At 52.2% G+C, this 22,505-nt stretch overlaps 2 protein-coding genes and 5 non-coding genes across 7 annotated transcripts; 2 read left to right on the forward strand and 5 right to left on the reverse strand.

The window, feature by feature from the left end:
• Positions 1 to 6: 6 nt before the first annotated feature.
• LOC100898128 (N-acetylated-alpha-linked acidic dipeptidase-like protein) lies at positions 7 to 8,026 on the forward strand (the record flags this gene model as incomplete). The annotated part of the gene is made up of 9 exons (XM_029111634.1): positions 7 to 130; positions 337 to 574; positions 1,113 to 1,205; positions 3,780 to 3,865; positions 4,982 to 5,067; positions 5,278 to 5,461; positions 6,441 to 6,934; positions 7,042 to 7,219; positions 7,414 to 8,026. Coding segments are annotated over 9 exons (1,788 nt in total), but the record flags the coding sequence as incomplete, so codon positions are not given.
• Positions 8,027 to 15,625: 7,599 nt separating this feature from the next.
• LOC100909127 (major egg antigen) lies at positions 15,626 to 18,154 on the reverse strand. Its single transcript, XM_003743965.1, has 4 exons — positions 18,026 to 18,154; positions 16,554 to 16,802; positions 16,151 to 16,389; positions 15,626 to 15,973 (listed from the first exon to the last, which is right to left on the reverse strand). Exons 1-4 carry the CDS (start codon positions 18,100 to 18,102, stop codon positions 15,777 to 15,779), a joined length of 762 nt encoding a protein of 253 aa, XP_003744013.1. The 5' UTR covers positions 18,103 to 18,154; the 3' UTR covers positions 15,626 to 15,776.
• Positions 18,155 to 19,487: 1,333 nt separating this feature from the next.
• TRNAL-UAG (transfer RNA leucine (anticodon UAG)) lies at positions 19,488 to 19,569 on the reverse strand. The gene has a single exon. It is a non-coding gene; the product is annotated as a tRNA-Leu (tRNA).
• Positions 19,570 to 20,038: 469 nt separating this feature from the next.
• Positions 20,039 to 20,110, reverse strand: TRNAA-UGC (transfer RNA alanine (anticodon UGC)). The gene has a single exon. It is a non-coding gene; the product is annotated as a tRNA-Ala (tRNA).
• A 231-nt stretch (positions 20,111 to 20,341) lies between these two features.
• Positions 20,342 to 20,413, forward strand: TRNAA-CGC (transfer RNA alanine (anticodon CGC)). The gene has a single exon. It is a non-coding gene; the product is annotated as a tRNA-Ala (tRNA).
• Positions 20,414 to 20,818: 405 nt separating this feature from the next.
• On the reverse strand, positions 20,819 to 20,902 carry TRNAL-UAA (transfer RNA leucine (anticodon UAA)). Its single transcript has one exon. It is a non-coding gene; the product is annotated as a tRNA-Leu (tRNA).
• Positions 20,903 to 21,429: 527 nt separating this feature from the next.
• TRNAE-UUC (transfer RNA glutamic acid (anticodon UUC)) lies at positions 21,430 to 21,501 on the reverse strand. The gene has a single exon. It is a non-coding gene; the product is annotated as a tRNA-Glu (tRNA).
• Between the last annotated feature and the right edge of the window lie 1,004 nt (positions 21,502 to 22,505).

A 22,505-nucleotide genomic window follows, 5' to 3' on the forward strand; every position in this document is an offset into this window, starting at 1 on the left:
GGACAGTCCGAAGATTTCGATGTACTGAAAAGCCGAGGAGTCACGCTCAACGGAACCATTGCTATCATGCGCTACGGCAAAGGGCAGACATTAGCGAAAATTAAGCGAGCGGAAGAAAACGGCATCCAGGGTTAGTATTGCCGGTCGTTCGGGCTCGTTCCAGTCGTAGAAGTCCCCGGGGCCGGGGTTATGACCCTTGCACCGTACAACACCTGTACTCGCTCCACTAGATAGCCCGAGCTCCGCTGTCAGGAGCGAATACTTGCTCAACGCTGCTCGCCCATTCGATGCCGATGCGACGAGGCGAAGCCAACTATCAAATACATCAAACTGCAGGTGTTTTGATCTACGCGGATCCGTTCGACACGGAATCCCTCGACACCGAGGTCCCAAGCGGTCCAGCTGTTCCAAGCGATGCCGTCGAACGCGGCAACATCAAGTCCTTCCCAGGAGACCCGGTGACACCTTTTCTTCCGGCGACCGACGACATCTACAGAATGCCAAGGAGTGATGTCCAGCTGCCTGGAATTCCAGTGCAGCCCATAAGCGCCGAGGATGCGCAACACCTGCTACAGTGAGTCATAAATAGTATCCGGCTTTCTTTTTTTCCACATTTCCCTCTGAATGCTCATAGGCCCGACAGTAGCCCTCAGAGGCCGCTGCGCTCTTGGCGCCTGTGCTCGCAGAGAGGTATGATAGGGGGAGAGGGGAGGGGTCTGACTGACGGGGGCGAGGGATTGGGGTCGTTGGAGAAGGCAAAATGGGAGGGACCTGAGTGCGTCAAACAAAATGCCAGTGGTCTCTTTCAGCGGAACAACTCTCACCACAAAGTGGTAGCTACGCCGAAATGGGCTGCGGTGGCCTTTTGAAAGCTACGCGTCGTTGATTTTCTGTTGAGCGAGTTTGGCTGAGAGCACGGATCTCTTCTTCGGTACGGTGGTCTGGAGCGTCGGACTTCTATCGTCGTTTTTCCGGCGTTTCCAGTCGAAGATCTAGATTTTATCCCGGCCGCTTCGCTACCCAGAAAGGTCCCGGAGAGGGGAGGAACTCCTTGCCTCAAGAAGATCGATCCAATCAGCTCACTAATTCTGTCATCAACCTCTTTCTTTCAGGGGTATCGGCGGACCTTCAGCCCCCATCAGATGGCAAGGCCGCCTCAACCTCTCCTACAACATCGGCCCCGGGTACAAGGACGCAGCCGAAATGCAAGTATTATAAGAAAATCGTCTGCGCCCTATGACACACGTTTCTCGCTACGTTGATCTGGCTGCGATGTTCCGCTACGATTTTTTCGGGAAAAAGTCAGAACGAGCTACAAGGCCTTCGTGTTTTGATTCCATCAGTCGCGAGCCAAGCGAAACTTACTCTGAATGGCCCTTCGAATGCTATATTTGCTTTCTCGTCGGCGAGAAGGAAGCAACCTCGATTGTAGCGGGAGCTCGCGTGGATTTGACTACGTCCTATGCCCTCCATTGGGTCGTCTCGATTCCCCGCGTCTCGAGGAAAACGTCTCGAGCATCACGTTCGATCGTTCTATATTTTTCTTTGGATGAGTCGTCGGTCTTCGAAGTTCAAGGCGACCCGGATCGAGTTCCTCGCTGATTTCCTACCTGGAATATTTCCCAAGGAGTTTTCCTCCCCAGCCAGCAGTCATCGATTCCCCGCTTGAACGGAGTCAAATAACGATCAGTCGGTCCCTACAGACTCACCGAGCAGTGAATTCTACGGCGTCGCTTCCGCGGCTCTTCCGTTTTTCTTTGGCTCCTCCGAGCTCTGAGTGCGGAGCCCGAACGAGATGTCGTTCCGATACTCTCCCGCTGCGTAATTTGTCTATTCGTTGATGAGTGCCCAAAAAACCAACAGCCGTCCCGCTATCGGCCGCAAGCAACATTCCGTTTGCAAACGCTTATCGCGGCTGACTCGGCTGTCAGTGGGAAAGCATCGCGTAAACAATGTTCGCCGACCCTCTGTTCATGTGTTTTTACGTGCGTCTGTGGCTCTCCGCGCCACGATACAGGGTCGGTCGCAATTGTCGTCGTTGCCGCCGTCCACTGAAGAAAACGGGCGACACAGTCCTGAAAGGCATTTTGGCACCACAATAACAGCGACCGTATAGAGGTCCGTTCGTCCGTGTTATGGTCGGCAGTTGTTAGGCATCTAGCCCAGGAGGAGGAGGAGAATGCCGCAGCGACGAGACGACGGCGACGAAATTGCTCAGCTGAGGTGGGTAACAGCTGCTCGCTTGAAAACGAAGACTTTCTTCGCGATGAACGAGGAGGACCTTGCCAACGTTGGCAAACACAGCCAGTTAGCTCCGGATAGCTCGCTGCCAGCGGGAGATTCACTGTAGCCATTCGGCTATTTGCAGTGCGATGCGTTCAAATCAAGCACGACGGTAATAGCCCTGATCCGAACGCTGAATCGTGATTTGCTGGTGCTGTTGCACTTCATTATACCAGACGATCCGAGCCGCGCGTTGCTCGCTCGATCTTCTAGCCATTTGCTCCCGCTTTCGTTATTCCCGCACCGCCGCCGGCGTTGCTGCGACTGTTTCCGCGTAGGTATCTTACGTTGATTAGAGGAACAAGAGATTCCGAGGAGCTGCTGCAATCGTCTCATATCCGTCGTCGACCGCCTCTTTACTCGGATGTCCTCGGGTACACGTTGAGCCGTTGCGGAGTTAAGCAGGGAATTAGACGACGCGTGAGATGAGCAAGTGACGAAAAATGTTTACGAGTCTCTAGCACGGGTTGGGGTCTCCTCGGTCTCCCGGAGAGCATTCAATTATTATCGATGCTCTATTCCTCTGGTTAGGGTGCTTGATTCGTAGAATGGATGGATACTCACCGTCGTCCTCTTCCATCCCACCGGCAGGAGGGACCGCGGGGACCTTCTGGCTGAACGCTGGCTCTTCTTTATTCGATAGGATAAAGGGACCTTCCCCCGACTTCCGCTCCTCCTTCTTAGCCTGCGCATCGGGGAATAGCGTAAAATCGGTTAATCGAGTCCAGCACCCTGGGATTTATCAGCGAGGGCGCGATGAGTCCCTCTACGGTCTCCTTCCGCCTCTTCGCGAGTAATTAGTTCTGCGTGTGGTATAGATAGCTGAGTTAATGATACATTCAATTTAGAAGCCACGACATTTCGGGCAGCAAAGTGGAGCCAAGAAGACCTTGGGAGCCAAGGAGAGTTCCTCACACCGGACGGAGTAGGGGTTTTACACGGCGACCTCGGGAAAACAATCGGTGGCGAATCCTTGCACCCGGGATGGTCCCGAGAGAGGGAAGTGAGATCGAAATATTTGGAAGCTCGCTCTCAAATCAGCGCGTCAAACTCCTGTGAGAGCCGAACAGAAACAAGCAATAGTCACCAAACGAACAGCGAAAAGACGAAAGTAGGCAAACCGAGAGGATCGGGTTGGCGATGGAACTCAGTGGAACGAGTTCGGACATGCCTCTCGGAAGCTTGTCTCTGGCCAATATGTGCTCGCACGCAGCGGTGGCGAGTTGTCTTCTCGCAGCTTCCCTCATACCGTCGAGTTACTTCGTCCAACTGAGTAATCAAGTCGCACGGAAACATATTCGAGCGTCTTGTTCGGTAGGCAGCGGGGCAGGGAATCGACGGGAAGGAGGAACATAGGACCACACGAAGGGGGCAGCAACAAGCGAGAAACAGTTTCGGCATCCAAGCCATTTCTTTATCCCTCAGCCCTTCTTTCCGATGGGAGAGGACTTCCCATGCGCTACCGATATCCACTCAATTGTCAATTCTCTTCACAGAGAGGTGCAATTATCGTCTTTCAACCTGTTCCGGGAAATGAACATATACAATGTCATCGGGGTCATCCCAGGAACTCACGAATCGGGTAAGGAAATCTTCGTGATCTGTGAACGTCAATTCGCCTCGGAGGGAAAGCCCCATCCCCAATATTACCGAATAATCCAATGCTTCGAGTTGTTAATACGATCCAGCCGACCCTTTTCGTATCCCTCCGAGAAAAGCTCCGTCTCTCTCGATGAAGGGCTTTGCGAGGGTGTTATCAGAAACAAGCCCCGGAACGATACAATGCGGTGGGCGCGTTTCATCTGCTAACCTTCATTCGAGGTCGGAGCGGGGGCTCCAGTGGGCTGGGTCGACCGTCCTTCTGATTCGTGGTCATCCCTATACGGAGCGGTCCGACAAGCGGACAAACGGCTGTTTCGACTAGTTTGCATTGGGAGCGTAGCGGCGGACGCAGACAGGGACCTCCATTCCAAATAGGTACATATGGAAATCCAGCTGCGTCCAGATTACCGATCGATGCCCGCACGCTTGTTCGCCAACTCACCAAGCCGACTGTCCATCCCACCTGCCTTCTGCAAGCTTACCTCGGACGGCAGCGGCTCAGCTCCAACTGCTGGTGCCGCTCGCATAGGGATGGAGTTATCGGTGAACATGACGATAACGCGCGATGCAAGAAGCGCCTTCCCGAATCGATGAGTGTTCGAGTCTCTCCGGAGCTTTCCGCGTAGATACAGTCATGCACGCTCATGCATATACTCGGCAACTTACGACTGCATGCCGGTCGCTCATCATCGGCTGCTCGCCTAGAGCGTCGGAGGAAGGGAACAGGTGCGCGGGATACGAGCGGTATTCGGTATACAGCAATCCTCGCCGAGGAGGAACGAGAGTGATCCGATCTCCTCGTCTGACAAGTCAAGAGGAGACGTGACCGTGGGGTTTCTGTCGGAGCCCGCTCACCACCACGGAACGAATGTCCTGGACTTGTTCTTGGCAAGTCCTTCTGTCCGTAGGAGTCGTTTGCGGACCGTGGGGCAACGAGTGACTCACTTAGCTAGTGAAAGGTGAACAATGTTTTCCGCGCGACCGTGCCGAATTAGCCTGTTTGCTCCTACAAGCTCCGAGGAACTCGTCAATGAATACAGCGCGAGTCACTTGAGTACCTAGCCCGGCCGTAATGTACTTGTTCCGCGTATTTCAGGTCGTTACATCATTATCGGATGTCACCACGACTCGTGGACGAAAGGAGCAGGAGATCCGGGCACCGGAATGGCTGTGTTGATGGAGGTGCGCTATCCAACTTGGAAACATATTCATTACTCCTTATTACGCTCGCCGACAGAACGTAATTGACAACGGGGGCGGGGGAAACTCCGGTGGTCATCGGTGGAGCTTCAGGAACAGAGGAAGATTCCCGCTCACGTTGGCTGGACCCCAACGACCGAAGCGGTTACTAGATACTCAGGTGGTAACACGTCGTCGTCGATTGTTTTCCAGGTCGCCCGAATGTTCTCCGACCTGATTCGGATAGAGGGCTGGAGACCGAAGAGGACGCTGATTTTCGCGGCTTGGGACGCGGCGGAATTCGGCCAAGTCGGCAGCACGGAGTTCCTCCAGAAGCACTTCGGCGAGCTCAGTCACAGAACTGTAGCTTATTTGTCCCTGGACCAAGCCGTAACCGGTGAGTGACTCGTGCCGTTACTGGATTCTTTGGCGTCGCCTAATGGATTCGCAAGATTTTCAAATTATTGTCGACACCGGGCTCGGTGTCCCGACGTCTATGGCTAAATAATTAGTCCCGCATGAGGGCCGGCTATAGCAGCGCTGGGATACGGACAATGAGAGAAGCCGCGGAGGGGGATTCTCGACGGGATCCAATGCGACGGCGAAGCTTTTATGTTCTCTGAATGGAACACGTCTGTCCGTTTTAGTCGCGGCCATCGCCAACAAGCCCCTCGTTTATTCCGTGGATGAATAATTCTGAGCATTCAGAGCATTGTCGATACCCCGCGCTGGCGTTGCTCGACCCCCGCCGAACGGTCAATATTTCGCCTCCCCAGATCGCTGACAGCGATTCGGGAATGTGTTGAAGGCCCTCGGAAGGATGCGAGGAGGCTGTGACGACAGAGAGTCGTTCTCGAGAAATGATTCAAAAGTAGATCTGGGTAGGGGTTGGAATTCCTCTCCCATCAGGCAGAGTTCCTCTCGATGCTTCCACGCGGCTCTCGCGAATGACAAACTCGCATAAATGCCGCGGAAGTGAGTCCGCTTGTGCATGGAACTTCTTAGAGTCCATTAGTCGTTTTTTGATGCGAACAACGAGCTAGGAGAGCCGTCGGCGCGGCGACGGCTGACCAGCTCAGTAAAACTCTAGGCGGGAATAATTTGCGAGAACACCATCAGTCTAACTAAGCTGACTGAGAGCGAATATTGTCGAGAAAAATCCTCGCGCTTGCCGTTTTCGTGCTCAACGCAGACAGTATCGGGTCCCGGAGAGTGCTGACGAGGATATTTTCGCTTACAATTGGGGAGGATCTTCCGTCGAGTCGAACTCCGAGCGAGAGCTTCTCCTTTGTCACTCACACACTCAGTCTGCCAGTCGGACAGTTCCGCCTTCGCCGGTTCCAGGTGTTTTCAAGGGCACAATTGTTGCATTGCAGGCAATCGCAGTCTGCAGGTGATCGGCAGTCCGCTCCTGCGTCAAGTCCTGAGTGAAGCGGCCGAGAAGGTTCCGTCACCCGGGGAAGACCAAATGGCAAACTCCGATCAGAACAATAAACCCCCACCGCCGCACCAGCAGTCGCAATCGTCGTCGAGCGCACAACACCAGCCAGCCGAGAGCTTATATTCTTCCTGGACGCGTGCCCAACCCGTACTTCTGAACTCCCGACGGGGATCGGTCCCCGAAATAATTCCACCCGCGAGCGGAGCCGACTTCGTCCCGTTCTTCCAGCTGCTCGGCGTCCCGATCGCTCACTTCCAATATGTTGCGGGAGACGGTTCGACCGATTATCCGCCTCTGCGAACAGTATACGATGATTTCGATTATATAGTCAATTTCACCGACCCGGGGCAACATGGAATGGCAGCCCTTGCTCAGCTTATTGCCGCCACTGCGCTCAAGCTAACCGACACCCTCCAATTGCCCGTGAAGGTAAGTCATGAGTGTTCCGTGCTCCGGGGAAAAAATGCTCTAGCGGAGAGTATACCGCGATACCCTCCGAGAGGGCCTAATCCTAGAGTTCATTCTGTTCTTCTTAGGCTACCGATTACGCGGATCAGATATCGGCGGACTTCGCTACGTTTCAAAGGGCTCAAGGAGATTTCTTCAGAACGAACCACATCCGACTAGACGCCTTGTCGGCTGCGGTCAAGGGTTTCAGCGCCACCGCCAAGAATTTCCAAGAGGCTTTTGAAAGGAGTGCAAAAAGTGAAAAAAGTGAGTTCGCGACCAATGACTATCAGGGATCGCGGAACCGACACCGATCGCGGAACCAGCATTGATCGCTCCGAATTTCGGAGTTGCGGTGCGCTTCCTTCCCGGTCTGCTAGTCGCTCGGCAACGCTGATGTTTCCATACAAATTATCCATTTCCTTTAGGAGCTATCTGAATGCTCTGGCTCTTTGTTCCAGCTATTCTGAGCACACTTGAGGAGTTCAACGACCGACTCCTGCAGCTCGAGCGAAGCTTCCTATTGCAAGCCGCTTACCCGCGCCACCTGCACTCGAGGCATCTGCTCTACGGACCAGACAACGAGGACTCAAACAAGGGAACGTTATTCCCGCACCTAGTGATGGCCGTGAGGCAAGCGCGCAAGCGGCCCATTTCGCCAGCACTGAGTTACGTGCGCGAGAACCTCTCATTGGTTCTCAACGCTTTACGGAGTGCGACCGGAATCCTCGACAAAAGTTTATTGCTCAAGAGCGATCCTGTCTAATAATAGGCCTACGAGATGAGTAGCGAACGCGACACCTGTTTTTCCCGGAGGCTCCCTGAGTCGCGGCCAGAAACGCCCCGGGGCCATCTCAAATAATCAAGTAGGGTGTGGAGAGTCATACAGCGGCGGGACGAAAACATCGTGAACCTGTGATTTCACCTTTGTGACAGTCATCAATGGAAGCGGTAGTGTCGTCGGAGCAGAGAGTCCAAGGACTTGAATACATTGTATCATTTGCTCACGTTATCGGTCCAAAGTGACTAACTTGTTGAAATATGCGTTCCGTAAGTCTTCGGGATAATAAGCTGACGTTTTCCCTCAAGGAGCCACGACAGAGACTGGATCCTGGGAGAACAATAGGGGCGACGATATATTGTTATTTTTTTCATTCTTGTCGTAGTTCCGAAAAATGAGCGCGAGATAGCGTGATTCACAGCGAGAAACTCCGGAAATTCCTATGGGAGCCCCAAACGGACTCAATTATCGGGAAAAAACATCGGTTGCGTGGATAGAGGAGGATTGGGGAATCGGTCGATTGATTGATTCTGTTCCCGAAATTAGTCCTCGACGTTCGAGACTTAGGTAAAACCGATGGCTGCCGATCCATATAGCTCGATCGAAGTGTAATCATTTCTCAGGGCAATAAGGGGTTGTGAGTTGTGACGTCGACGGAATCTCGCCTTCCCTCCGCGTATGGGGTGGGGGGCATACACGGAATCTCTTAATAATCTCCTGGGTGGAAACCACGAAACATCCCCGATGGAGTACCATGTGCGGATCCGAACAGGGACTTGAGAATTTTCATGAGCTCGGGAGCGTAAGATCCCAGAAGTATTCGGACGCAATAGCCACGATAATGAGGCGACCGTATAGAGCAAACGACAAGGCTCTAGCGGGAGTTATCCATTGGACGAAGTATCTGTTCTTGAGTTGTTGATCGAAGACCGCAAATAACATCATTCATGTAAAAAATGAATAAATCAACCTCACTGTTCCTAAAAAAACTGTATGATTGTCGAAGATAAGCCTCCGTCTCGATAAGCTCTGCAGGAATTCGCAGACGAGGGACCTTCCGCCGAGACTGTTCGACGTTCCTGAGGATGCCTGGCGACCGAGGCTGAGCGGATGATGCGGATATGATCGAAAGGAACTTGATCGAGTTTCCTTCCTCCCTATTTTTTCCTGGTGACGAAAGGTCCATATATTCGACACCATCAACGAGGATCTATTCGTGTCTTGGAGAGAAGAATTAATCCATCGGATCCCGAACAGGGATTTGTGTTTTCGTGTGAAGCTGCGTGATACTGATCCGAAAAATCTTCATAGCGGAACAGCTCGGAGGTTCGTCCGCGAAAGTTCGGCAAGTCGCTGCAATGTTTTCCTCTAGCAGCCGTGCTTCGTATTCCACGGAATGACGAGAAACTCCGGGAGGAGCCGATCGCAGCCAAGCAAGTCTGCCGGAGCTGAGGACATCAAAGATTAGTTCGATGAATTTCCGTCTAGAGAGAGCCCATCTCCGAGCGCGCGGCAGCTTGGCGAGGAAGAAGGGCTCGGCTCGTCAGGAGCCTCGGCTCAGGGGTCGAGGTGAGGACTCACGCCGGAACCGATTGGAATTTGTGCTCAAGACAAGGGTACAGCGTTTGAGATAGGAGGGTCTGAATGTTTTACAGAGACCATCCCACACGTGAGATCCTCAATACTTTGCAGGTATGAAGTTTCGCTGAAATTCTCGACATATCTGATGACTTATTCTCTGCCTTCCCGCAGGCTCTGGTGAGAAGGCATTCGGAAGACTTGTTCCCAATCTGATGAAATCACTCTCAATTCTGCTGATCACTCATTTTACCTGCATTTTCCACGAACGGTACATTTCAAACGCATGGCCTTTTCCGAAAATCTTCCGCGGATGTCGTTCCTTCTCTTCCAGAGATCTACCGTTGCGAGTTGAGTTGGATTGCTGTTTAGATCACCTTCGAAAGGTATGATGCGGGATTCAAAGAAGTTCGTTTTTAACCTGACGGGAGCTCCAAGAGGAGGGAGCGAATCGATTGTTATCCCTTTTTCACTGTCGGAAGAACAACTTTTTCAATTTCCTCGAATCTCCTCAACCAGTAATTTTAGGTTGCAGCCTACGGACGGAGAAAACTTGTACCTGGACAAGGAGCTCGGGAAAACTCAGGAACTTCTCTCGGCCATCGTAAATCTCCGAGGCCAGCGGGTGGGTGGCCAGCTGGCTGTTCGTCGTTCTTCCTCTCGGTTTGCGCTCTTACTTAACCCTCTCGGAGATCCCGAGCGAGAATGGATTGCTCCTCTAGGTCTCATCTTTAAAAATTCACTTCGCAAGACTTAATCCTCGGAGAGCCTGCAGCGTGCGACAGCCGTCAAACTCTGAGGGGAAGTAATGTCTGACGATCTGTAAGCACAATCGAGAGTATCGTGCTTCTTCCCGTTGGATACAAATCCTATCTTTCTCCCGATAATGAAGGAAAGAACTCGGAAGAAACTCATGTAAGCAGGCCTCTACGATTCCCGCATCAATTCAGAGCAAGCCCGGTCCCACCCCTTCAGCTCAAAACGAGCGAGGTTTGAGACCGCTCCCGCTAAATCCCGTGCAAAAGGAGAATCCCTCCTACTAATAAAGCGCGACTGTCCGTGCTCAAAAAATTCCTCAGAAGCTCTTGATACTTTGCTCAGAGTATCGGTACTCGACACGGACTCAGAAAAGCGTGCTCAGGATGATCCCTTTGATCGCGATTTTGCTGCGAGACTGTCCCGCGGGGATCTACCTTGCTTCTCGCCTCCGAGTCACTTCGCCAGCCGCCGAGTGACATCACCTCGCCAGTCGGCCAGCCGCTGAGTGATATCACTTCGCCAGTCGACTGATATCACTTCGCCAGTCGACTGATATCACTTCGCCAGTCGAGTGATATCACTTCGCCAATCGCCGAGTGATATCACTTCGTCAGCCGTCAGCCGGGCCAGCCAGCCCTACCTACTCTAAAGCTCCCGAAACACACTGAGCACACATTGAGCATCATTAACAACGAAGTCTTGGAGGCTGCCAAGACAATATGAGTGTACGAAGTAGAGACTCGAGTTCGTCTCTCTACCTCTCTCTACGTACGAATCTGTATACTAATAATTGAGTGCGAGTTGCACCCAGGTTCGATCCTTCGGCAGCGAGAATTTTTACTCATTCGAGTATCTTGAGTCAGCTTTCGGCGTTGCGTCTAGCGCTCGCGCCCCACGATCAGTCGCGCTTCATCAGTAAGAGGGATACGAGGGATAGTTCACAGTATTGGTGAGAAGGGTAAAGGAGAAACATCATTTCATCATGGTTGACGGTAGGAGTGATTATCGCTATGGGATTAGAGGTAACATCAACCCTTCATCATTGTCTACCGCGAGCCGTAGCAAAACTCTGAACTTCGCACACACGCTCTCCAGCGGAGGGTCCCATTTAACGTCTTGCAACGTACCCTACGGGCGCGACGAACTCAGCAAGAAACGGAGGCTGCTCGCAGTCTGTATACGGCGCGACACTCTGAAGCGCGGTCGAATATGCCACAATGTGAGCTCGAAGCAACGAGAACTGCAGACGCGACGCAACACCGAGAGACGAGGGCCCTACAGAACGACCACCAGCTCCGGAGCACGCTACACAAGGCTCGAGATCATCGGCGGCGCCCGTGACCCCCCATCATCTGGGGCATATGGATGACCCCTGCAGCGGTTGCGGTGCGACTCATTTTAGAGCGGAGAAGACAACTCCCGGTCGGACTCCATATACAATGTGCTGTTCGAAGAACACGGTTGTGCTTCAGCTGTTCAACAATTTTCCACCAACGTTGCGCTCATTGTATGTGAACCAGGATGAGGATTCGAAGAGTTTCCGTAAGTTCATCAGGAATTACAACAATGCTCTGGCCATGGCTTCAATGACCGCGAATACCGAGACGCCGCGGGAATACGGTCCTTATTGCTTCCGGGTGCATGGCCAGGTACACCACACGATAGGAGGACTGCGACCTCGGGATGGCGAATCTCCCCAGTGTGCGCAAGTGCTCATAATGGACACGAACGAGGCTGCTCAGGAACTCGCCGGCCGTGAAGTCAACAGGAACTGTTCGGAAAGTATCTTCATCACCCGTTGTCATATTTTACGTCCAGATTTTTAAATCCACGAATCTCGAACATTGAGTATAAATATATCTTTAGCAAGACATGCAGAAGCGACGAGCGCGGCCTTGGGCCGCGCTCCAGAACGCTGGTATTGAATATCATCCGTCAAGCGCGAATACTTGAATGAGAGCTCTTGCCTTGATCGACAAAAAAGACTCGGATCGCTCCTCCTAATGTGTAGCAAACGTATATTAGGTACCATGCTCGTTCAGATCGACTTCGCGGCGGTAGACAAACTACCGCATTTCTCACGGGAATTTCGATAACTGTTTTGTTGTCGATAGTTTTTTTCTATGTAGACACGAAGGTTGCGTCTATATCTTGCATGAGGTGTCGTTGCTGCGATTTCATGAGCCCGCAGCATTAATCCCTCTCTCGGTGATCGGGCCCCATCATCGGAGTCTCAGGAAGCTCATTCAAGCGCAATTACATCCTTTGTATGCTGACAACTTCCGTAATCACGCCGCGCCCTCTTGCTCATGTGAGCTATGAATCCGTCGAGCCATCAGCGCGCCTCAGTTGCATGAAAATTGACGGCCACTCGGCTTGTGAGCGTTCGGACTTTCTCGGGGACAGGAAGGAGGGGGACATTCCAGCGAGGCGAAGAATATTCGTCGAATATTGCACCGGCGGCGTCGCCTCCCGATAGGAACAATTTTTCTGCACCGTCCACTTCTCATCCATCTGTCTTCGCTCCAAGGATCGGAAGCTCAACTTTCAGATGAGACTCCTGTGATATATGAGATTCTCGATGAACATGGGGATGGTGCGCTCCAATCTAGCCGGTGAGGATCGCGCATCCATCGGCGTAACGCTCGCGTTCCGCGGCAAGTATTTGGGCCCACTCGTCTGGGAGTGGTCATAGACGCTGCTTGAGGTGCGGTGGGGCGCACGGTAGCCAGATCCCGATCGTCGTCTTCGAGAGGAGATTCCTTGCTAGCTCGCTTCAACACCTGATTCCGGCGATGATTCATCAGACGACCTCGGACATCAAGCTTGGGCCTGCTTTCTTCGATATACTCCTCGACCGTTGCGGAGACTCGAGAGCCGTTTAAGGTGGTCGGCGCGAATGTGTTCCCGCGGATTTGCCGCGGAACTACGGCGACGTTTCACAGAGTAGGGTCACTGTATTGAGCCGCGAATCAAGAGAAAAACCTATGAATGACAATCGAGATGTTCGAGCCGTCGGATATTCTCGCTCATCGTCATAGGAGTTCCACGATCGCGCTAGCGGATCTTCGCTGCTTGGACACCTGAGAACTCTGGAAGCTCAGTCAGATGTGCGCGGATTCCACAGCCCCAGACTGGCGCTCCAAGGGAGGCTCGAGGTGGGCTGTGGCGGTGACGATTCCGGTAATGCAATCGGATGGGATTGTGCTTCAGCATCACTTCGTGCTCGCCGGCGATAAGTCTCGTTATCCGGAATGTGATTTCGAAACAGAAAGCTCTCGAGACTTCGACGAGTTGTGCCCCATTTTCGAATTCTGCGCCGTCACTGACGCTGCGTAGCGTCCGGAACCATGAGCAAGTTTTGTGACTCTCCGTCACGCGCACCGACGAAGCTGTCAGAGACACGCTTGATTGGTCGGATCTTAAATCCGAACGCGATTGCACGGCTGAGGATGGCTGCTCTCGCTCAGATCGGAGATAGAATACCACAATCTATCCTGGGTAGAGCTTCGATTCTACCGGACACGTCCGGTTCTGTCCTGTTTGTCCGGTTATCAGTCAATTCAAGGAATGTGTCCGGTTCAGGCATGACTTCCCCGTCTCACGGCGCCAAGTGCCTGTCATAGGCTCAAATTGTCGGTCTGAACGCTCTTGTTGCTCGAATGGGACAGAAGAGGAGTTGCACGAACCAAAATACGCCGCGCACGTTCTTCGAGCGACAACCTGAACGTTGCACTTTGGAAGCGATCCGGATCTTGAGGAGTGACAGGAGTAGAAGGTGGCTCTGTTCTAAAGTTTGGTGAAATTCACGGCGTGTGAAAGCAAGGAAAGTGTTCCGAGGGCCGATTGCAACGTCTTCGGCAACATAGGCGTAATATCATCGGCAGATCATCTAGAACTCTGATCCGGATCTACAGGACCTCGAGTCACTTACCATCAGAGGAAAATCGGCTTCAGGTGGCGAGAACACTGAGCTCGCTATAAAGTCAAAAGCAGCATCGAAAGGAATTCCCCTGCAGGATCACCTAGCGAGAGATGAGGTGCTCCTGCGGCGGAATAAAGACCACTTAGGCAGGAAACCAGGTGCCGTCCGATTGAAGGCCGAACAACTTCCTAACGAACGGAGGATGCGACCGAGCCCCGATTTGCATAGCGACGAGTTCGTCAGCACTGCGCTGAAGAGCGTAGATCATCAATACCAATGCGATAGTTATCAACACCAGAAGACAAGAAGCCTCGTCTGGGCTCTCGGGAACCGGATCGGTTATGGTCAAGACAAGAAATGTGGAAGATTTGGATGCCCTACGGAACTTGCGGAAATAATTGAATCGAACGATCATGTCTCGAGTCTCGAGCTACCTCAGCTCATCCTGGATAAGGTCCGCCGCAGAAGTTCGAGCAGTGTCGATCCGCCCAATAAAGACAATAATTATCAAAAGCTTGAATGCGAATTTCATAATACGAAGGTTCTTCTGCAAAAGTATCATACCAGGATTCTGATGACTAAACGATGACTCCATCGCGTCCTCCATAGATTCCTCCCTCGCGGCTGCTTCCGCCCTGCTAGCCACGATCCCTGAATAATAATATCCAGTTACAGGATACCCGTCCCCACCGAATAACGAGGAGTGCGAGACTAGATGGCATCTGAGGCGGAACCCGAAAACACCTCAGAAGTTCCGGCTCAGTCACTTGCCAAACGAAGAGAGGGAGCAATTAGAAGCCAGTCAAGAACGAGCTCAGCGGATTAAACTACAGAAAATGACTAGCGACTCTGACCGTGCTATACCAAAAGTTAGGGAAAAATCGCCCTTGTCAGGGCGTCGGTATCGGTCCAATTTTCTTATAAAAAGGCGAGGTATTCGATGGAAAAACATCACTCACGTTCCGACATGAACTCCGCTGTGAGTTGTTCTGTTATTGTTCAACACAGCTCTGGACCTAGTGTGTACCACCAGGTCGACTAACCGAAAGGACCCGAGTCTAGGGATCGAGGCATTGGAACTGATTCATCCTTTGAGACAATTCTCTCCTTCTTTGCTCTCATGGTCTGTGACTTTGCGCAGTACGGCCATCTCAGTGACTACGGAACACTCGGAGCGTTGGACGGTCTGGGCGGATATGGCGCCCGTAGTGCTGCAAGCTACGAAGGCTTCGCCGGTACCTTCGGAGGCTACACAGCCAGAGGCTACGGAAACTCAGTCGTCGGAGCTGGGTATGGAAGCGTCAGCGCTGGTCCCATCGGTGCTGGGGACGGGGGCTACGGGATCAGACTTGGTTCCGTAGCTGGAGGATACGAGGCCAGCCGGCTTGAGTTTGGAAATGAGCTCGACGACATTTTCGCGAAAACCGCTTATTCCAGACGTGCGTACTCGCCTCTAGATCTATCAATCAAGATTCCCCATCAGATCAGCGACAAGGTTAGCTCAACCAGAGAGTAGGGCACGTTGTCTAAAATTAGAGGAAGCTCTCAAAATCTAACGAGGCAGCTTTTATGCCTTCACGCGCCGCATTAGTCGGAAGTCCCTGGTAGCAAACAACAGCCCATCACGTGCTTTGTCCATGAGCCATTAGAGACCTTTATTTAATGAATACAAAACATGGATGCGTCTTCATTTCGACCTTCGGCGTTGAATGGTGCAGCGATCGGGTTCAAGAGAAGGACATAGTGGGAATGATGAGACCAGATATTTAACAGGATCTAATTCAGTGACCCGGGGCGGGCCCAACATTGAAGCAGACCTCGGATTTGTGTACCTCGGTAGGCTCTGCCTCGACGTTGTTGGGCACATTCGGAACTGTCTGAAGTTCCGTCCGGCCGTGTGAAAGTCGTTGAGGTTGTGAAGCGGCGCTGATTTGAGGCTGCTGAGCTGTAGGCATTTGGGCGTGAATCGACAAGAGACCTGTTAGGAGAAAAACAATGTCAGCGAACTGAGACAGGAGAAACAATTCCCACCGCGTTGTCAGCTCTCTTTGGGCTTGTGATCAAACAGAGCCCGCACAGAGTTCCGCAGCGGCGGAAGTTCAGGCCGAGAATGCTCACCGGAGTTCGAAAATGCTTCGAATTCTCTCATACTCACCCTGAGGGCTGAGATTCGACGTTACTGTGTCAAGATCGATACCGTCGGGAAGTTGGATCTCGCGCCGGAACTCTTTGCAGCAGTTCTGCGTCTCTTTTTTCGCGTGGACGATCAACTGGTTCTCGACCGCTTTGACTGTGATCTCTTCGGGCTCGAACTCGTGGACGTCAAGCTCCACGAGCAGCCGATTCTTCTCGTCTACTTCGGCTTTAACCTCTCGGGCCACTTGCTGGAAACCGCTGAAGAGAAGGGAGACTTTAGGAGAACGGAGTCGTCGCTGACCGAATCGAATCAATTTCCCGATGCGGAATGGAAAATTCTAGGAAAAGTCCCAAAGCGATTCCCTCCTCAATCCGAGGTTATGGTAATTCCTTCTCCAAGACATAGGGAGTTGACTGCTCACCTGTCGGTCGGAAACTGCAGCTCTTTGAAGATGTCGTCGAACATATCATCCTGGAAGGTTCTCGAATAGCGGTTGAAAACTCCGCTGAGCTGTCGGCGAAGGTCTCGCTCGGGTCTGTGAGTTGCATCTCTCATGATATCGTCGATCTGCCTCCGAACACGTTGCCGGTATTCATCGAAAGACGAACCGAAAACGTCCATGGGAACCAGAAACTCGTCGTGATGGGGAAAGTTGTCCATCAGGAAACGTCTGCGGAAGAGAACGAAACCTTGAGCAAGAGAGCCTCGTCCTTGATCTCGAATCGGCCGGAGAGCAGCCGCAACCCGTGAGCGCAGAGATACCGAACTATGTAGAAGCGACGGGCCGTTCGAAGCGAGGAAAAATTCCAGCGAAATGTTCGACATTCATCTCACAAGTGCTGTTAAGGGCTGAGCGTTATGTCCATCGACAGCATCAGACAAACGTGAGCAGATATAAATAGCGAGCCTAAACATGACAGCTCTAAGCCTAGTCATGACACATGGCCTGCTGAGACTTCTCGCTGCAGATCGAACATTCGGTCTTCACCGGACAGCGGCGTATCATTCGCTGGGCCAGCCAGCGCGGCGGCCGGGTCGTGTTTGCTTTGCTTCGAATGTATCCAGGCCTTGTCGGTCTTTGTCATGAGGTTTCCCTTCTGAGTGGCATCAGATTCTAGCTTTCAGATTCCACCCCTCTATGAAATAGGTGCGGCTGATAATTATCGTCTGTGACGATCACTGAACCGTCTGAGTGAGTTAGAGAGAAGACCCGACATCCAAACCTTCGGATCCAGCGAGCAATAATGCTCTGACGAAAGAACGCTGATAATTCCCGTTCTGAAGGTACAGGCCATGGAGGGAAATCCTCAACATTTAGTGAGCGCTTTTCCGGAAGCGCCCGATCTAACGTTCTGACTCAGAAGTGAACAGGGTGAAGACGCGCGCATGGAATACGCGCGCGGTGATTGCCTGTCCAGGTTGGAGAAAAATATAGCGATGGTGATGGATTCACTCGACATTGGCCCGATTTCCGCCCTAAGTTGGTTACTGAAGGAGAGTCCGTCTTCTACGTCTAGACGAATCGCATAGAGAGTGCGCTTGATCAGCTGTCCGTGAGCCCGTTCTTTTTGTTCCGTCTATCGGCCAACGGACATGTGGAGAATTTCAAGCCCAACTGCTTTTGCGCTCTCTGACAGAGATTCCCAAGATGCCGGGGAATATTGTTCCAGTATCGGACTCATACATAGGAGAGGAAAACGTACCAGAGGAGTCGGGTGAGACTACCGTTGTCACAAACACAAAACTTGAATACACAAGAAAGCACGGTCTACTGCTTCGGACTCCGGTCTAGCTATGCGAAGCCTCTCTGAAGCTGTTTGGCCTGCTTGCTCGTTTATAGGCTCTACGGCGGCGGCGCTCTCTTTTTCCAGATCTCTCTCGAAAGAAACCTACCCTCTGAAGCGACTCATTCTGACGACGATGCTGTCCTCCGTGATGCTCTGAGCTAGTGCTGGCGGCGAATGACTCATTCACTGACTTACGTACTCGCCCTTCCGATTACTCCCTTCTTCCCTTGCCACCAGACCGACTGATGCCTGCACCTCACAGAAACGGCGTAACCCTGACGTCACACACAATGCCTTCTTTCTTTCTTTCTATTACGACTGGGATACGTTGCGTGGAAAAGCATCCGCGCGCAAACGATGAAAGACTCGAGATGCGCTGTAACTTTTGTCTAAGCCATCGACAACCTGAGCGTGGACCTACGAACCTTGTCAAGGGAACAATAACAGATGGAGGAATACAACTCGAGGGACCAAGGAATGTTTCTGGAATGCAGGCGGCGTATCTCATTCTACAATGGAGCACGTGACCAGAGGATCTCATACCAGCGACAAACAAGAATTCCACGTGTCTGTTCACGCTCTCAATTAGTTCATAGGTCCTTTCCTGTCTCTCGGGGGAATCACAGTATCCCACACCTTCACTATCCCATACCTTGATTTCGATCAGACATTCTGTGTAGGATAAATGCGTGATCACCCTCAATGGAGAAGGTAAACAGGACAGGAGGAAAGAAGAAAAGGTTGAGCAACAGTTTCGGTCCCCGATTTCCCTTGAGCAGAGCTGATGCCGGCTGGAATATTCCCTTGGTTTGCTGTGCTTTTTTCTCTTTGTCCATTGAGCCTTCCGAGAATCTCACGCGTCCTCCATTCTGACCGATAGTACCCCTTGAAGAGAGTCGCAAATTCCACTCATGCTCACCGAGAAGGGTCTCTTTCATGAAATTGGGCTCATTCAACCTGCTCTTCGATAGAAGTGTCGCCGCACATCCCTTCTCTCGCCGATTCCTTCTCCATTCTGTAAGAGCGGGCTGGTGTACAAGAAACGTCTGTCGCTGATGATGCCGATGAGTCATTCGAAATTCTTGTGTTCCGCGTCGCAGAATGGAGCTGAGTCATTTTCTGCACATTTGACAGCGCCAAACTTTTATGCAGTTTCTCTGCAAATAATCTCATGGAGAAAAATGGCGTATTCGTGCCTAGTTTTGAATTCGGAAGCTGCGAGAGGCAAAGATGAAGCATATGATCCCTTCTGCGATCGTCCGGGAAGCCTATGTGTATGTCTGAGACCTCACGCAGATTGAACTCTGCTCCAGGACTCCGAACCCGAGGAAGGCCGAGGCACCTCAGAGCAATCCCGACCTCAGCCGCGGAAGCTTCCCATTGCGGACACGACGGTTTCGCGTCTGTGTCACATGCGCCGGAGAGTTCCCCACTCTCTCTGGGACGAAATGAGACTTGGTGAATTCAAAAGTCGTTTGCGCCATTGAGCCATTTGATACACGCGCTCCGTCGCGCTGAGCGGAAGTATGTCAACAAGCCGCCCGCTCTTTGGGCAAGCAGTAAAAATCTGGCAGCGGTGGGGTTCGAACCCACGCCTCCGAAGAGACTGGTGCCTAAAACCAGCGCCTTAGACCACTCGGCCACGCTACCCTGTGCGGGCACGGCCGCTCGAGATAAGCTTAACACTCTGCAGAGGCGTCTCTGTGATTTTGGTGTTGCTCGGAGTGGCTGCCGCAACCGAATCAAGGGACCGTCGCTTTAGGGTGCTCGTATACGAGACTGGGAAGACTCTGGCCAAGATAAACCGGAAAACATCTCGGATCGAGAACAAATCCGTTTTCGCGACGTGAGGCTCCGTAGAATGATCGATTCCCGGAATGCTTAAGGGGTATATAAAATCAAAAATCATTACTGCCCTGTGAGAGCACCCGAATATGTCGTGAGGAATTGGCGAGGGGACTCCATGGGAGCCCCAAACTGACTATTTCCCCGCTATTACCGTGGGGAGTTTGCGTCTTTAGCGATTCGTTCGGCTTTCAATCCCCATGATAGGACCGCTGGGCGTTTTTTCGTTCCGTCGAAACTCCCCGGATTGCAACCGACGTCAGCAAAAGGAGTGTGGAGATGCCGGGGATCGAACCCGGGGCCTTTCACATGCAAAGCGAACGCTCTACCACTGAGCTACATCCCCAGATGAGCGAGCAGGCGCGCGGAGATATTTTCAAATGGACTGCTGCCCTCAAGCGCTGCGGTGCCGCTCCTGTAGCTGCTGAGTGGCCTGAAAGGCCCGTAATTCTTCAGTCTAGCTCAATAATCGAGTGTGATTCCTTTTATCAGCTCCAGTGATGAGTCAGGGCAGGATGCGAAGGGTGCCAGGTTAGCGATCAGCGACAGATGGACTCGCGACGCCCGGTAGCCACGAGGGGATGTAGCTCAGTGGTAGAGCGTTCGCTTCGCATGTGAAAGGCCCCGGGTTCAATCCCCGGCATCTCCAATTTTGATACCGCGCACTGTGTTTCCTGGAAACGTCGACATTCAGTGAATACGATGCATCGCGTGGAATCACATTCCCATGGAACATCCTACCGCACCCGATTTCACGGGCTCACGAGAATGTTCAACGGATTCCGAATCCGGGAATATCTCGAAAAGATGGACAAATTTACAGCCGTCGTCCCAGAGGAATTCTCGCGTGACGTCCATATCGGAGTCCAGCCGAGCTCATGTAAATTCGGGGGGTTCTCACAAAAATAATATTTGTGTTTTTTACAGCGTGACTAATGATTCCGGCCGAGAGCGATTCGCCCGACGAAGCTCAGAGCGCTAAGAAGTAATCGGTCGGGAACAATGCCATCCCCGTTTTATGGATTGGCGAGAAGAATTGACCAAAAAGTAATTTTGTCAGAAGTGGGGTTCGAACCCACGCCCTCTTTCGAGGAGCAGAGCTTAAATCTGCCGCCTTAGACCACTCGGCCATTCTGACTAGTTGGCCCTCCGCCTCATTTTCTCTATAGACATATGCATGCAACGCTTGCGTTCGACCGGAGCAATCTACCGCTGTGACTCGCGGTCCGTACCGCAAATGAAACGGGCGAAGGGAAGATACATATGAGTGCTGTCTTCTCAACGGAGCCTTTCTCCGGGACGAGCGCGGCGCATGCGCGAGCTCCTCTCACCCCTGCTGACAGAATTTCACTCTGGCTCTCCTCTGTCAGCTTCATCAATAGGCTCGCACAGAAACTCATATTAGGGGAGATTTTGGGAATCAAAACTCAGGCTGGGTGTCGATTTTATGTCATTGTTCGTTTGGGCTTCGCTTCGGAGCCCGCTTCTTCGGAGGCGTCTAAGTGATTCGTGCGGTGACGGATGGGAATCAATCGCTCCGTGAACCTTATGGGTGGGATCCGCTCCCGGAAGAAACGCCATATATTTGGGGAAATAAACCGAACTCCCCGATAATGTAAACTGATCTGCTCGCATGACCCATGAACGCGATGGGGAACAAAAATTTTCCGACGCCGGGAATTGAACCCGGGCCGCCTGGGTGAAAACCAGGAATCCTAGCCACTAGACCACGCCGGATACATCCAGTAGTGTACATGGAGTTGACAATATGCCAAAGATTCTCTTGCTTGTTGCGTCACTCTGTCCGCCTTCGAGGGATGAGGAGCGTTTTCAGGATGGTACCCGTCAGAGGCTACCGATATGCGATCGGACCGGATGACTCCGGTCGATGAATCCATCCAAACCTTGCTTTCTCAAGGAGCGTCTGTTCCAAGGTGCGAAGTTTCACTTCCGTCTGCTGATTAAACCATCTTCCTCTCGCGAAGCAATTCTATCCGTGGGTCTCTGGACTATTGCATGGGACCCGCGGGTGAGTTCTCCTCATAAGCTGATGATTGAGGAATTCAAGATGACGACAGGTATTTAAGCACCTCACCATGTCATGCGGGCAAGGAATTGGAGATAGGGATCCGAATACAGGCTGTACGAACTCGGAGAAAAAATGCGGAAATCGCTCGCACGCGGTGATCAGCTCATGACTCTTGACTCATGACAGGAAGGCATCTATAATTCCTCGTATCGAGATTCTCCATCAGCGCATCAGAAGCATCTTGTAATTGAAATGAGGAGGGGCTTTTCCGAGATTCTCGAGTCATATTGGGTCATTTTGGCGATATCGCAACAAAAGCTACTTGTCTCGAGCTTGTGTACGATAGGGAGCACAACCACAGAGACGAGTCTAAAAAGTAAGTCAGGCTCGAGCCCCTCAAGACCCGTCGCTCATCCCGCTCCAATCCGAATTGCTCTCATTCTCCTGATCCGCTAACGAAAATTCCGGGGACGCTATACCATTCAGCGCGCTCGCTTGATTGCGTCCTTGAATCTGTCCTAAGCTGCATGAGCTAGCTGGGGAGTCTGTAGGAATGAATTCAGGGAATGAATCCTCCGATTTTTTTGGTTCCGTGGATCCTCCGAGCAGTGAGCGTCTTGAAGGTGAGATTATTCACGGTTCACGGCAAACTGCGTTGATCGAGCTATGGAGGGATCCGGGGGACCTATACTGCTGCAGCGATACAGGAATC

This window comes from Galendromus occidentalis, unplaced genomic scaffold (assembly GCF_000255335.2).
Source record: "Galendromus occidentalis unplaced genomic scaffold, Mocc_1.1 scf7180000077454, whole genome shotgun sequence".
Lineage (NCBI taxonomy): Eukaryota > Metazoa > Arthropoda > Arachnida > Mesostigmata > Phytoseiidae > Galendromus > Galendromus occidentalis.